The sequence below is a fragment of the Daktulosphaira vitifoliae genome, unplaced genomic scaffold (assembly GCF_025091365.1).
Source record: "Daktulosphaira vitifoliae isolate Bord-2020 unplaced genomic scaffold, ASM2509136v1 Scaffold_5, whole genome shotgun sequence".
NCBI classification, from domain to species: domain Eukaryota; kingdom Metazoa; phylum Arthropoda; class Insecta; order Hemiptera; family Phylloxeridae; genus Daktulosphaira; species Daktulosphaira vitifoliae.
In genome coordinates, this window is record NW_026099576.1 from 12,269,825 (window position 1) to 12,286,085 (window position 16,261).

At 26.1% G+C, this 16,261-nt stretch overlaps 1 protein-coding gene and 1 long non-coding RNA gene across 2 annotated transcripts; both read left to right on the top strand.

Moving 5' to 3' along the window:
* Nucleotides 1-1,966: 1,966 nt before the first annotated feature.
* Nucleotides 1,967-8,424, top strand: LOC126906563 (kelch-like protein 18). The gene is made up of 10 exons (XM_050687144.1): nt 1,967-2,428; nt 2,483-2,613; nt 3,083-3,223; nt 3,399-3,594; nt 3,658-3,815; nt 3,885-4,021; nt 4,474-4,696; nt 4,779-4,995; nt 5,077-5,246; nt 7,488-8,424. The coding sequence occupies exons 1-10, from the start codon at nt 2,231-2,233 to the stop codon at nt 7,711-7,713; spliced, it is 1,797 nt and encodes a 598-aa protein (XP_050543101.1). The 5' UTR covers nt 1,967-2,230; the 3' UTR covers nt 7,714-8,424.
* Nucleotides 5,255-7,043, top strand: LOC126906564 (uncharacterized). Its single transcript, XR_007704283.1, has 2 exons — nt 5,255-5,790; nt 6,517-7,043. It is a non-coding gene; the product is annotated as an uncharacterized LOC126906564 (long non-coding RNA).
* Nucleotides 8,425-16,261: the final 7,837 nt, after the last annotated feature.

The window sequence follows — 16,261 nt, forward strand, 5'->3', positions numbered from 1 at the left end:
TCTGAAATTAGAGATATTGCATTTTTATTTCCCATACTTTACCCGTAGGAGTTTTGTCACGCATAGCGATGGTATGCTTTATTATTCAAAGCATCATCAATAGTGTTTTCCTTAGCAATAAGCAGGGAGGTCCTTAGGGATGCTTAAGAACCTTCCGGACCCGTTATTTTTGATTAAAAAAAAGTTTTTTTTTTTTATGAAAAAATAACGTAGATTGCATCGAAACAAAATTTCCCTTAGGTTATGGGAATCTTAATAACGGCATTAGAAGTAAGTTTGACGAAACTTAAACAACTAAATACTATTTTCAAATAAAATATGGTGTTTTTAAATTTTAAATCCCTATTTAAATTATGTAAGAAGATTATTAAAGCAAATGCTTCGTGGCATAAAATTTAAATACAATAATTGAACACACTTATTTTAACTATTGTACTGAAATAATAAAAAATTATCAGATTGTGACATAAAGCTTTCATTGTAGGCTCTAATGAAGTTTTTAATAGTATATTCTTATAATTTTTTTATTATCTCTCACTTCAAAGATTCATTAATAAAAAAAAATATGCACGTATGTATATATTTTAAAAAATATGTATATATAGTTGTTAAAATTTATATGTAATTGTCAATAAAATTAATAACAACAAACAAATATTACAACTATTTTTATTTTCCAAAATAGTAATAAAACAAATTTGCTTTACTGAAACTTATGTTTTTAAATATAAGATGAAGGTTTGCTATATTCTGTACTTTAATTTAATCTAATAACACGTGTTATTAGATTTTAGAATTTAAATTTTCTGCGCCAAACAATATAATAGACAATTTCGTAGCAGATTTATTATAAATAACTCTTTTAACTAGGCAAATTGTTATAATTCACTTTGAATTTTTAGCTTCGATAAAACTGAGGCATACTAGTAAAATTAGGAGGACTAATATTACTTTTAAAAAAATGACATACAAAGTTTAAAAAGCACAATTTGAAATTTTTTGTCCTGTGCTAATTAAAATGGCTGGTTTCGCCTTTGTACACAAGAATTTTCATAAAAATGTTCACTTTTGAATTGAGTCATCGATATTACCATATTAAATTAAAATAGAATTTCCAACATGTTTTCATGTAAATAAAAAATTTTATAAAAATAAATAAATAAATATCGTCGTCTTCATAATAAAAAGCGGTTGTCAATTTATCGAAATTTTACAAATACATAGGTAGATATTTGATAACATTTTTAGGACTAAAGAATTTTTAGTTAATTGACTAAAAGAGGCTAATATTTATTTTTTGCTTTATCAGCCCATTATAGCGGCCTCCCCTAAAGAAGGAGGTATCTTAACCATTTATACTCCGTGAATGGATGTTAGTCCGTTGCCGGAGAGAGGGATGGCAACTCCAAATACCGAACTGATCTCTCGTTCGGCAAATGAAGCCGCCTGTGACCGAGTTTCGAACCCAAAGCAGTGCGCATCAAACACTACCGCGTTACCATCCCTCTAATATTTATTTACAAAAAAAATGAAATTTCGTTTTGATCTAATCCTATTGATATTTGAGGAGGATCTAAGATATCTTAACTGTCCCTCCCAATGTTTGCCTATAACAAGAGGATGAATAGAAAATTATATTTTTACATAAATAACAATATACTAAAATTGTGTATACTTATTATAAAATATTATTCTTTTCGAATATGCTAAAAAAACTAAATGTTTTCTTAAAACAAAATGTGATTTACAAAATATATATCGACATCATGTTGATTATATCTATGATAAAATATAGTATATATGAAAATACATAGAACACTACTGTATATTAAATTTCAAATAATCAATTTAAACGGTTTTTTATTAGTTCTTTCATAGGCCTATTGTCTATAATAAGTCTACGGTCTTTATAACTGAAAAATTAGAAAAATTAACAGAGTAGACATGAATTTGTTTTCTATATTGTTTACTAGATAGCGTAAATACGATAATATTGATATCAGTTCAGATGTTTCAATAATCTAATAACAGAACTTATGATAGCCAGTAATTATTAATATTGGTCAGTGTATTTACGTTAAGAAATTTAATAAAAATCTAACTAAATTAAGAACATTATGTGAAGTAAATATTGAAAAATGAATGTTTTATTAAGATTTGCAGCCATTTAATTTTAAATTTCCCAAGTAATTTTAAAACTTGTATATTTATAAAAAAATCATACAATAATATGTCAGCAACTATTGATCAAACCACTGGTTCACCATTTAACCCTGCTAAATTACATTCATCTATAAAAATCCCGTTTCCTAAATCATCCATAGAAAATGAATATTTTGTGTACCATCAAGGTGATCTTTTCACTCAAAGTTTTTCAGCTATTGAAGGTATAAGACGGATGGGTAAATTGTGTGACGTCACTTTAAAAGTAAGTATATATTTTGTTAATTAAAAAAATATATATATATATTGATGTCAACAGGTAGAAAATATGTCATTTAGTGCACATCGCATAGTATTAGCAGCAGCTGTTCCATATTTTAATGCTATGTTCACTCATGATATGATTGAGAGCACACAAAAAGAAATTGTTATGCGAGGAATTGATCCCGAGTTCGTTATATATTATTAATATTATATTATACAACAATAAAGTATGAAACCAGCATTTAATTAAATAATAAACTCTTTTTCATTATCTTTTAGATTTTTATTAGAATATAATGTCCATAAAATTATATTTTGTGAATATATTTTAACAAATTGGTTTCTAACGATTGCTAATCATTCAATATTTTTCCAGTCTTTATATTTATTAAAATCTGTAAGGTTAATTCATTATAACGGGAGTTATAATTGTAATTGGCCCTTAATGGGCATATAAAGCGTTAAAAAAAAATAATTGTAATCAATTCATTTAATTCATTCAATTAATTACTTAATTTAAAATTTTACATAATTAATATTTTTAGAGCAATGAGTGGCTAGTGTTACAAAAATCACCTTAATTTTAAAAAAATACTTAAAAGTTTAAGGTTTTGTTATATTTGATTACTTAAATTTTGTTACAATTTTTTTCCAGAGCATTAGAAACACTTATAAATTTTGCTTATAGTGGCAGAATATCAATTAATGTCAATAATGTGCAGTCTCTTTTAATAGGAGCATCATTTCTGCAACTTAAATGGGTGCGTAATGCTTGTGCTACATTCATCAAAGAAAGGTAATTATATTTGAAAATTATTTAAGCTTTTGTAGTATAGATATTAAAATTATTTTTTAAAAAATGATGAAGGGGTTTTATATATTTTAAACTAAATGGCCTTTTATTTAATAATAATATAATTATTTATATTTATACATTGTTTTTTTATTATTATTTAATTGAAATATTACAGACTTCACCCAAACAATGTTTTAAAAGTGCGAACATTAGCTGACTCATTAGGATGTTATAGTCTTATAACTGATGCTAATCGATATGTGGCTCAATATTTTCCTGATATTTCATTATCTGAAGATTTTCTTAGTCTAAGTATTTCTGAAGTAATTGACATAGTTAATAAAGATGAAATTCAAGCATCGGAAGAACAAGTAATGTTATATTAAAAAAAAAAACTATTCTAAAAATCTATTTATCTTTTATCCATATTTAAGGTATTTGAAGCAACAATGAGATGGGTAAAACAAGACGATCAAAGACAAGAAAGTTTTCCTCAGTTATTAGCTGCTGTAAGGTTACCTTTACTTTCTCCGCATTATTTAGCAGATCGTGTTGCTACAGAAGAATTAATAAGATCTTCTCATGAATGCCGGTAAAAGCCTTTATTTTATAGTAAAAATACTTTTACTATCATAAAATATTTATTACATTTCTTACATAGAGATTTACTAGATGAAGCGAAAGATTATCATTTAATGCCTGAACGGCGATTACTTTTACAAAGTTTTCGTACAAGACCCCGATGTGTAAGCTATATCTTAGGACATATCTATGCAGTTGGAGGGCTTACAAAATCAGGTAATTTGTTTTTAATATCTTCTATACCTGATTTCATTTTAAAATTAACAATTTCCAATTAAGTTTTTAATTAAACTAGATTTTAAATTTTAATATATGCTGTACTTATTAAAATTATATCATGTTAATACTTTGATTTTTACCTATAATATAATTTATTTATATTTACCCTGCAATTATAATAAGTAATATATTTTACTAACATAAGTAAGGGAGTAGAAAAATGTAGAAAACTAATCACTTTCTAATACATTAATGATTAATAATTTATTTCAAAATGCTATTACTATTTAATAGTTTTTTTTAATGTTGAACTGGCATTAGCCATTGTTATTACTAAATTTAAATGAAACTCCTGAAAAATTATTAAAAATAATCTTATATTTTTCATGGTATTTATTATATATGATCATCTTTTTCAGAATAAATGAAATAATTATTAACATTTTTAGGCGATTCTTTAAGTACTGTAGAAGTATACAATCCATTGACTCAACGATGGGAGATTGCTGAAGCTATGAGTATTTTACGTAGTAGAGTTGGAGTAGCTGTACTAAATAATAAGCTTTATGCATTTGGTGGTTACAATGGCATTGAGAGATTATCTTCAGTTGAAGTATTTGATCCCATTTCTAAAATTTGGAATATTGTATCACCAATGCATCGGAGACGAAGGTATACTTATTTTCCTTATTAATTTTATATTTTGTCATTTTATGCTGATTCAAACATCATTTTATTTTTTTAATAATTTCAGTGCACTTGGAGCAGCAGCATTAAATGATAGGATATATGTATGTGGAGGCTTTGATGGTGTTAGCTCTTTAAATATTGTTGAATGTTACCAGCCTGATTTAGACCGATGGACAATCATAACACCAATGCTAAAACATAGAAGTGCTGGTGGTGTTGTTACATTTGATGGTTATATCTATATTTTAGGTGGCCACGATGGTCTTAGTATTTTTGATTCAGTAATAAAAATTTATTGTTCTATTGAATTTTTTCATAATCAAAATTATGTATGTATCAACAAATATAAATACTTTTTATAGGTTGAAAGGTATGATACCTACACAGGACAATGGTCATCAGTGACACCTATGTTGATTAAACGTTGTAGATTAGGTGTAGCAACTTTAAATGGTAAACTTTATGCGTGTGGTGGATATGATGGTTCAACATTTTTACAAACTGTTGAAGAGTATGATCCCCAAACTGATAAGTATGTTACTAAATTAACAAAATTTCAAATTAAATAAGTAAATTTGTTAAAAGGTTTAAATTTAAAAATATAATTATTAATCTTTAGTTGCATAAAAAATCTTAAATTCACTTTTTATAATATTTTTAAGGCTATGCATAAAATCAAAAAAAAAAAACCCAGCACAGGGGGGTCGCGGCACAGTGGTGACGTGGCATAGTCGGATCAACTAAATGATATCTGACAGTGATTAAAATCACTATCAAAAATAAACGCTTCGATGCAAATCTTTAGATAGTGTTAAATTTTAAAAAAATTGGTGTTTTATTCCAAAAGCTACTTGATCTGCTGGTTCCTTATTAATATCCTGATTAAGGTAAAGTATGTCGAATGAAAAAGGGTTTATTAAAAAATATTATTTGTCATAAAAAAATTGTGTGGATCCATAAACTTTTCAATAAGTTATAGCATTATAAAGTTAAATATAATATAAATAATAAAATCGAGAATTTTCACACGAAAAAAGCATTCGGTAGCCATTTTCGCCATGAAGACAAGTCCAGAGGTCAAATTTTTTTTTTTCAAATTAAAGTATATTACATTAGCTTTAATTTAAGATATATATAAAAGTGTCAGACCTTCCGGAACATTTTCAAAAGTTATGTTGAAAAAGTAAATTTTTTGTGAAAAAGTTGTCATTTTAAATCCCCCCCTGTGGGCAGGTTAAGTGTCAGATTTACAAAAAAAATATACCAAATGATAAGTAAAGACATCAAGCATCTATATAAAAAAAAATTATATTGATATGTTCATTTTTGAAAAAGTTAGAGCATTATTAAGTTAAAAATATAAAAAAAAATTATTTTACAAAAATCGTAATTTTTTATTAACTTTGATGTCAACTTTCACCACGAAGACAAGTCCAGAGGTCAAATTTTTTTTTTTCAAATTAAAGTATATTACATTAGCTTTAATTTAAGATATATATAAAAGTGTCAGACCTTCCGGAACATTTTCAAAAGTTAAGTTGAAAAAGTTAATTTTTTGTGAAAAAGTTGTCATTTTAAATCCCCCCCTGTGGGCAGGTTAAGTGTCAGATTTACAAAAAAAATATACCAAATGATAAGTAAAGACATCAAGCATCTATATAAAAAAAAATTATATTGATATGTTCATTTTTGAAAAAGTTAGAGCATTATTAAGTTAAAAATATAAAAAAAAATTATTTTACAAAAATCGTAATTTTTTATTAACTTTGATGTCAACTTTCACCACGAAGACAAGTCCAGAGGTCAAATTTTTTTTTTTCAAATTAAAGTATATTACATTAGCTTTAATTTAAGATATATATAAAAGTGTCAGACCTTCCGGAACATTTTCAAAAGTTAAGTTGAAAAAGTTAATTTTTTGTGAAAAAGTTGTCATTTTAAATCCCCCCCTGTGGGCAGGTTAAGTGTCAGATTTACAAAAAAAATATACCAAATGATAGGTAAAGACATCAAGCATCTATATAAAAAAAAATTATATTGATATGTTCATTTTTGAAAAAGTTACGGCAGTTTTTAGTAAAAAAAATTGAAAAAATTTCGAAAATTAGCGATTTTTAAATTTGTAATTTTTTTGGAGGTTTCCCCCATTTACGGGGAACGAGGGAAATTTTTTCAATTTTGAAGGGTAATGTCTTCGACTAGATACGATTTGTGATCTTTTGACGTATCGTTGAAAGAAATCCGTTCGGTGAGAGCTGAGAAAAAGTGGTAACAGACACAAAAAAAAAAAAACACATCATAGTAAAACCAATACCTTCTCAGCTTCGCATCGAAGCTAATATTGTTACATTCTTAATAAACATATAAACAATGTTATTTGAAAAAAAAAATTCTCAAAAACCTAGGTACTTCGAAATGCTTCCAAAAAAAAAAATTACAAAATCTGTTTCAAACTCAGAATCTAAATTAAGACTTAATTTAGGTATTAATTTTTTATTTTCAATAGAAAACAATATTTCCTGATTACTCTATTAATTATCTATAAGTTACAGTATTATAAACCATTTTAATTCATTTAAAAAGGCTTTCTTTTAAGTATTTTTCTATCACAAGCAAAGTTTATCAAAGAAAACACTAAAAATAAATAGAATAATAATAATTTGTACCTCACACCAAAATTTTTGGAAAATCTTCAATTATACAGATACATTTTTACCTATGATATTAATTACAGGACATGTTTATGTATATTTTATCAAACTGTTATTTTTAGGTGGAGGTTTATATCTCCAATGAATGTTACAAGAAGCCGTGTTGCTTTGGTAGCCAATGCTGGTAAACTTTGGGCAATTGGTGGCTATGATGGATTTTTGAATTTACCAACAGTTGAAGTATATGATCCAAAAACTGATTGTTGGACTTTTTCAGCCTCTATGTGTGCACATGAAGGTGGTGTGGGTGTAGGTGTTATACCTATTCAAGAACCTGAAGTTCCATAAAAATAAGGATACCAAAATATTTATATTTTCGTGATATTAAATATCATTCTTTCATTAAAGATACAAAAGAGTTTTGTTGATCTTTTGATTGATTGACATACATGGGCCTCTCATTTTTTAACAATTGAGATTTTTAATGGTTGTCAGTTTCTTGTTTACCAAGACTTAATGAGCAAATAGTTTTTCCTGAAATTAAATTAATATTATTTTTTATGAATTACATACAAAACAAATTACTCCATATAGATTTAGATAGAGGAATCCCTATCATATGAGACCAACTTTGATTAAGTTAATCTATGTCAATGGAAATTCTATTAAGGTTTGGAATATAATTTGTATCTATTTATATACTTATAATAATTTCAGTAAACTTTAAAATATTGGTTGATTGAATTGTTTGATTTTTAATTCAATAGGAGTATGCATTGTATTTCTTTCAACAATTGGAGAAAGTTTTTAGTAGTTTTGATTAAAAGAGAGGATACATAGACTATTCCTTTTCTTGAAGTAATCTTTAACTTAAAATTAAATAATATAAAGTCTGTAAAAATCTTCAATAAATACTTTTTAGGATTTTCTAAAATATTTATCGATTTGTATTGCTGCTCATTTGGTTCTTAAAGATGTATTAATTTTATAAAACTTTATGCAATTAAAACTCATTGTTACATATTTGTTATTTACATTGTCTGTTTGAAGGCTAGTTTTGAATAATACTGTTCAATTATTTAAGCAAATATATATCTTATGACTAATATTACATATTTTTTAATAAATTAGTGTTAATATAATACAAATTAAAAAGTTATTGATTATATAAACTTTATTTAATAACAATTATCTTTTGAATTTGTAAAAAAGAAATTAACCCTTTTATTCATATTGATTTATTTAACATTCAATTAATCTATACCAAATTATTATAGAAGTAAATTGACATAATAAAATACAATTTTACATATATTTTAAAAAATTTGAAAACAAAATTTTCATCAATTATGTGTTTTAAACTTGAAATTTTAAATTAAAATTCAAGATTTTTTTACTTTTACATCAATGTAAAATTATTTAGGTTCTAGAATTGGATGTTTTACTATTGTATTATATTCTTTATGCTTGTAGCTTTCATATGGTATACTAGTATTCGATTTTGGATATTTATTACAAAAGCTAGGTAACTTTAAAAGCTTGCTCAATTTCAAAAATAAAAATTACGCATTTTTAAATGCGTAGTAATTAAAATTGTTATTTGAACGTAATCATTTAATATGTACTTTCATATTGTGATAATTGTATTGCTAATATGTAATACACAAAATATGAATTAGAAAAATATCTAACCATTACCTAAACAATTGGCTAAAGTACCAAATGTATTTATTGAATTTTATTTTATCATAGTAAAACTAATGAATTCGTTGTTCAAAGTAAACGTTGTATGATACAGAAATTTATGGCTAGTTAACTTTTATTTGACAATTATAAAATTTTTATTAAAGTAGAATCGAACTCAATTCTAATATGAATAAAAAAACAAAAGTAAATGATACTTAAAAATAACAGGAAAATATTATTACATTATTGGAATCTGATATTAAAATTAAGCAAATCCTAGATATTATTGAGCACAGGATATAAAATAACGATTTTTGTAGCTACGCTATTAAAATTTTAAACTAGCTAAATAGTAGCGTACCCACACACCCTTTAATTTAATTATCTGATTATTCTACTCTCATTAATTGTTTTTTTTTAATTTTTACGAATTATGTAAATTAATTAATTAGGTTCTCCAATAAACTTAACATTTATTTTAAAAATTTAACAATTTTAATTTTGATATTAGAATGCATTACATTATAATAAATCTTTTTCGATGACAATAGAAATAATTTGTCAAAATATTATTTGTAGACAAAATATATCATCTTTATTGAAATACAATAAAGCATTTTTACTTTTTTGAAATGTTATCATGTTAAATTAATTTACATTGTATTACACAATATATAAACTTTAAGAGAAATGTTAAACACGTATATCTAAAATTAAATTTTTTTTCATTGTCTTACACGAAAACTATCAAACATCGACAACACGCTTTCTTTTTTCAGACCTAAGAGTAGTTTTATAAAAACGAATTTTTTCGAACGGTCATCCGTAAAGTTAAGCGAGTTAAAATAGTTAAAAACTTCAAACGATTCTTGTCTCCTAAACTAAATTAACTTATTTTGTAAAAAAAGAAAAAGGACGTAGCTGGTTTTTTGGTCTTTAGTGTGAATCGATAAAAAAATAAGCATTTCAAGAGGGAAAACTTCAACAACTGTCCGTCCCATGAGAATAGGTATATTTTATAATACGTCATCATTTCTAAGGCAGTATTCAAAATACAAACATAAGCGGCTAAGCTAATTGCTCCACCGACAGTAAGTACAAAATGTCTAACTCTTTTTTACTCGTTTCATTCTTCAGCATAATTTTTCGCCGTTATTAAGAATAATCATTATCATCGTGGTACTGTTGGTAGAAAAGCTCTTAAAATGCGTGCGCAGGGAAATAAAATATACAATGTTTTGAACAATTGACTTGAAGATCTCAATGTAAAAATTATAAAAAAACGAACTATTAGATAATCATGTAAAATTAAAAAAACTTGATAATATATGGTTTGTTGAATAATTTGAACTTTTATACTAAAATTTAAAGGAATTCCGTATGAGGCCGTATTTTAATAATATTATGAAAAAAACAAAGCAACTCTGTGAACTTGGTAATATCGATATTTTCGCATTGAAGTAAACAAAAAAATAACCGTAAAACATACAAATTCGTCTCGTTAATTAACATATAGATAACAGTGCACTTTTGAGACAAACGATATGATAGTTGATTCTGAATAGAATTTCATCGTTCATTCCCTTAGAATTTTCAAATTGATTCTAGTTTTTAAGATGATCGCTAAATTAGAGAAAATCAGTTAATTACGTAATTAACTGATCATCAAAAAAAAAATTTCACAAAACTCCATCTAAAAAACAATAAAACATTAATGGTTTATATTTAAGAACTTTTTGCAAAATTTGAGATCTATACTTCAAGTTTAACTTAGTCTTCAAATTTTTTTTGTCTTAAAATAAATTAATTTAGATTTTATATTAAAATTATTTTGTAATATTAGTGCATGTAAAATTATTACCATGATAGCATATTTAAAAAATAATGTCTTAAATCTTTTTTATTAGATGCATATCATATTTTCTATTATTACAACGTTAAGAAAACATTACAATGATATTATTAATAAAAAAATGCTATCTGGGATAATGTCTTCAAGATGGCAACATTTAGATTTTTCGTATTATCATATTTAAATTAGTCAACAATTTAAATAAAGTAACTCTACATGAATACAGTTTATATTTTTTATCTGAAGAACAATTTGCAATCTAATTAAATGTTTTGGAGCCTTATTAGACAAACATTCAAAATATCAGAAAACCTTTGTCTTTTAAAGATACATAATTAAGGTTAACGTAATATCTTAATGATAGGAAAAAATTGTCTCGATAACTTGCCTTTTGTTTTTAAATATTAACCTAAAACTACACTATTATTTTTATATAACAATGATTTTTTTTTGTCCAGTTTAAACGTTATGTCACTGTAAATTTATTAAAAAGGGGAGATCAGGGCTTTTTTCTAGAACACTTTTTCCATTTTACTTTTTTTATATTAAGACAACTGTTTTTTTAACTGGGATAAATATTTTATATAAAAAATAATATACCTCCTTTAAAAATGTCAAACGCTAGAACTACAGGCAAAGTACATTAAAGAGAGCTAAAAAAATTGTGAGAACCTACCCCACTTAAGGGTTGGTTGTCATAAGTATTCGGGCTGATTGTCCGGGAATATTAAAGTAACATGAAATTCTATTATATTTTTAAATAACAAATTTGTACTTATAAAATAAAATACATTATGCAATATAAGTAAAAATTGTTTTATGATCACATTTAGACATTTTCGTTATTAAGTTTTAGTTATTTTTAAGTAACTAATTTAAACTTTATACTAAACAATATAATATTTTTACTTAAATATTTCATAAAAATAATTATAAATTTATATTTATATTTAAATCATATGTTATATAATTATTTTTGTTATACTGTCATTATTCATTAGTACAACGTATTAGATATCAGTTAAAAATAAAACAAATTTTTGACATATAATGTATATGTCATAACAATCAGCCTCGCAAAATTTGTGACATTAGCCCATTTACTGTACTTGAAATAATAATTGTCACTTAAGCATACAGCTTAAATTTTTAGACTCCAATTCCAGTCCAGGCCCTGATTAAATACCTAGTGTATTTTTAAAATAAAATGTAAATATGTTATATCCTTATTTTTGTTATAATTCATTAATCTTTTACTCTCCAGTGGTACTTTCTCTGATTCATGGAAAATGAGTCTTATTCGACCAAAATCATCTTACGATCTGTCGAATTACTGGCCAATTTCTCTCCTTTTCCTTATACCAAAAATGTTTTAATTTATAATTGCAAATAAGGTATACGAATAATATAATAGAATACAATCAGTGTTTTAGGCGCAATAAGAATTGCTCTTTATTGCGCTCCACCTGTGAATACCAAAAGTATATTGGTCTTCATACAAAAAATCTTAACTGAATTTGGAAAAAGTACAACAAAAATTCTTACGTTTTATTTCTTTCAAATTTACTATAACTATACCTAAGGAACCACATTCGTCTTACTCATCTTCTATCTTTATTAACCTTGAAACATTGTAACAAATCGTTTGCAAATTCGTGTTTCAAATATACAGAATGTTCAGTAAGTATGGAAACATATTAATTTTTATAAACAATGAGAATAAAAGAAACCCATTTCCTCACTGAACACTCTATACATATCGTTAGTATACATTTTTATGTAAAATGTTTACAGGAATTATACTGTCCTGATTTTTTACGCTATTTTTAGCTTCGATGCGAAGCTGAGAAGGTATTGGTTTTACTATGATGTGTTTTTTTTTTTTTTTTTGTCTGTTACCACTTTTTCTCAGCTCTCACCGAACGGATTTCTTTCAACGATACGTCAAAAGATCACAAATCGTATCTAGTCGAAGACATTACCCTTCAAAATTGAAAAAATTTCCCTCGTTCCCCGTAAATGGGGGAAACCTCCAAAAAAATTACAAATTTAAAAATCGCTAATTTTCGAAATTTTTNATATTTAACTTTATAATGCTATAACTTATTGAAAAGTTTATGGATCCACACAATTTTTTTATGAGAAATAATATTTTTTAATAAACCCTTTTTCATTCGACATACTTTATCTTAATCGAGATATTAATAAGGAACCAGCAGATCAAGTAGCTTTTGGAATAAAACACCAATTTTTTTAAAATTAAACACTATCTAAAGATTTGCATCGAAGCGTTTATTTTTGATAGTGATTTTAATCACTGTCAGATATCATTATACTTGATCCAACTATACCACGTCACAACTGTGCCGCGACCCCCCTGTGCTGGGTTTTTTTTTTTCGTGACCATTCTCTTAGTAGAGTAAACCCATTTTATATAAAATATTACAGAATACAAGCAACACTCCGATTACAGACTTATGGAAACCATCAATTATTTTAAAGTAGATCTATTTATTTTATTTAATTGAGATAAATATTAAATTAATTGAGTAATTTAATATTTATTAAATATTAAATTACTGGTCCTGGTCCGTTTAATAATTTAAATATATAAAATGGATAAATAAATAATTAATTATCAGTGGCGTCAACCGCGTATTGCTAATGGGATAAATATCTCTGAATATCTTTAGACGAATACTGTGGGCGTTTAGGGGGTACTTATATCCCTAAGAATATACTTAAATAATGATAGCAAATAAATGCGATTTTAATACACTATCCAACAATACATCATGCATAAAGATTCTTCATTAATTAACGATTACGCACACTTACACATGCCTGACTGATTGGGCCAAACAACTATATTTACCCGTATTAAGTATCTATAAACTGTGTAGTTATTATTAAATATGCGAAATGTTCTGTTTCGAGTCTAGATTGATTATTTGTTCGGGTTGACACGCCAGTAACAATTAGTATAATTACGATTTTAGACGTGATTGAAACATCTATAGCCTCAGGTAACAATTTATGTATTATTTATATAGAGAGGTGGACACTTCGATGTTTAATTAAGGCCATCAAAAGTTTTCCAAACTTATTAATTAACGAACAATTTAAGACTTTGTATTAACGGTTGACTTTATGATGTACGAACACTTAAATGATATGATGTCATCATGTATATGATATGAATAAATCGAATAGAAACTTTTGGTTCGTTTGAAAATAAATATTGGTCGTTTTTAATTATGAAATCGAAGTATCTCTTTAAGCTTCTATCAGATAGTAAACTTTCGACCGACGTTGTAATATTTGCACTCTGTTATGGAGACAAATCTTTTGATTGATAAAGTATCGTGTACAATTGAATAAATCTACAAAACAGCGTTTACAAATCTATAAAGGTATTGTGTGCTTATTTAAAATTATTTTCCCTCCTATATAAAACAGTTTGCGGGCCGACCAGTGTCTGGGGAACGTGAGGGACTTTTTAGAAAGGACTGCACGGTTTTATCGGATGGATGGAGAAGAAGGTTCAGTAAGTTTTGATACGGACGGAGGGGAATATACTCGGTGTTTTTGACGGCTGTCATCGATATCAATTTCTTGTCCCTACTTCACTACACCCACCAGTGGCAACCCCCGGGGCTCTTACTCTATCCTCCCCTCACCATTACTGTGCACTGTAAAAACCGGACGGACGTCCGCCGCGCTTATGTTACCATGGTAACAGACGTGCCGGTAGGGTTGCTAGCACAGATCAAACGGCACAATTCAATCTTTTGTCGTGACTGCCCCCACCTCTCACTCTTCCCACTACCATTATGAAATACAATTGCACCGATGGTTATAAATAAACAGACCCTGTAATAGGTATAACTATTTTTCCGTAACATTTTTGTTTTACATTTGTGTACAAAGGAAAATTTTCAAAACGTGTTTACAAACATCTCAACGTCACGAAATTTACATCATAAACCAGAATTCGATTTGTTCTTATTTGTTGAAACTTTTTATAGAACAATTATTCCATTTGATTTGTTAAAACGCCATTTTATTTGTTTTATGATGTAAATGTTATAAAAATATAATGTCCATGTTAATTCTCAATTTTAAAACTCAAAAAAGGCTCCTTAACAATACTCTAAAAAGTTTGAATGAAATTACGCTATAAGATATTTATTACGGTACGCTATTGATATAACCTGAATTTCAAATTAAAAAATAAGAAATGTTTATAACTTGAACACTTTTAACAGTTTATGATATTAGATAGTAAGTTCTTTTTATATACACTAAGACACTTAGATACACTTTAATAATTATTTATAACATTCACCTAAACACAGTTCAATGTTATATGTAGTTTGAAACCTTTAGAAATTATTAACATTTATTATTAAAAAAAAATTTAATAATAACTAAATGCATTATATTACGTTATGTTGAAGTGTTAAATGAATTACATCAACTTCTTACACTTAATTGAACTCTAACTATACTCGTTTGTAATGAATATATTAATAATTTAGTGTTTTTCACAAAATGTTTGAATCTCCATAGTAAATTTGTTTATTATAATTGTTAATTTAAAACGAGTGTTCTTAAACTCAACTAGTTTTGTTTTACACTCTACAGGGAATACTATAATTTAAAAAATACAGGTAAAGACTTAAATAATGAATATAATCTAAATTTATAAAATGTTCCATAATACATAAAATTGATAATGGAAGTTCTTAACTAACAATTAAAATATTAAATGGGGAGTAGTTAACCTACGAACAATTTTTTATTAATCTATATTATACTTTACATCTTATTATAGACCATGCGGTAAACAGCAAATATTTAGAATCATAATTTTTAAAGTTATCATTCTCATATTAATAATCAATTAAAGTTTTTTGTGAATAGTACAGTATATTCGTAGTCAAGTGTTCTTTTTATACACAAATAATTAATTATCTAAAGCGGAAACGACTGTTAAGCATAAGCGGACGTATATCTCAATAACAAATGTATTAAAAATTATAAAAACAAATTATTGTTCTAATTTGAATTTATACCATGATACTTTCATAGCTCGTTTCATAAAATTATCGTTTTCAACACTAATTGTACAAATTTATTAGTAATATAATAGAATGTAAAACAAAATTTTTTTAATTAAAATCAAGAAGTAACAATGGAATCGAACGGTAATTAAAAAAACTAAACCATGATAAATTGTATTATTAAAATATTCCATAACATAATTTGTAAAGCAGAATCAATTACCTACTTAACCTAACGTTAAAACTGCGCAAGTGCAAGTCGGTGGTACTTGTATAGTTATTTTATCTCGGA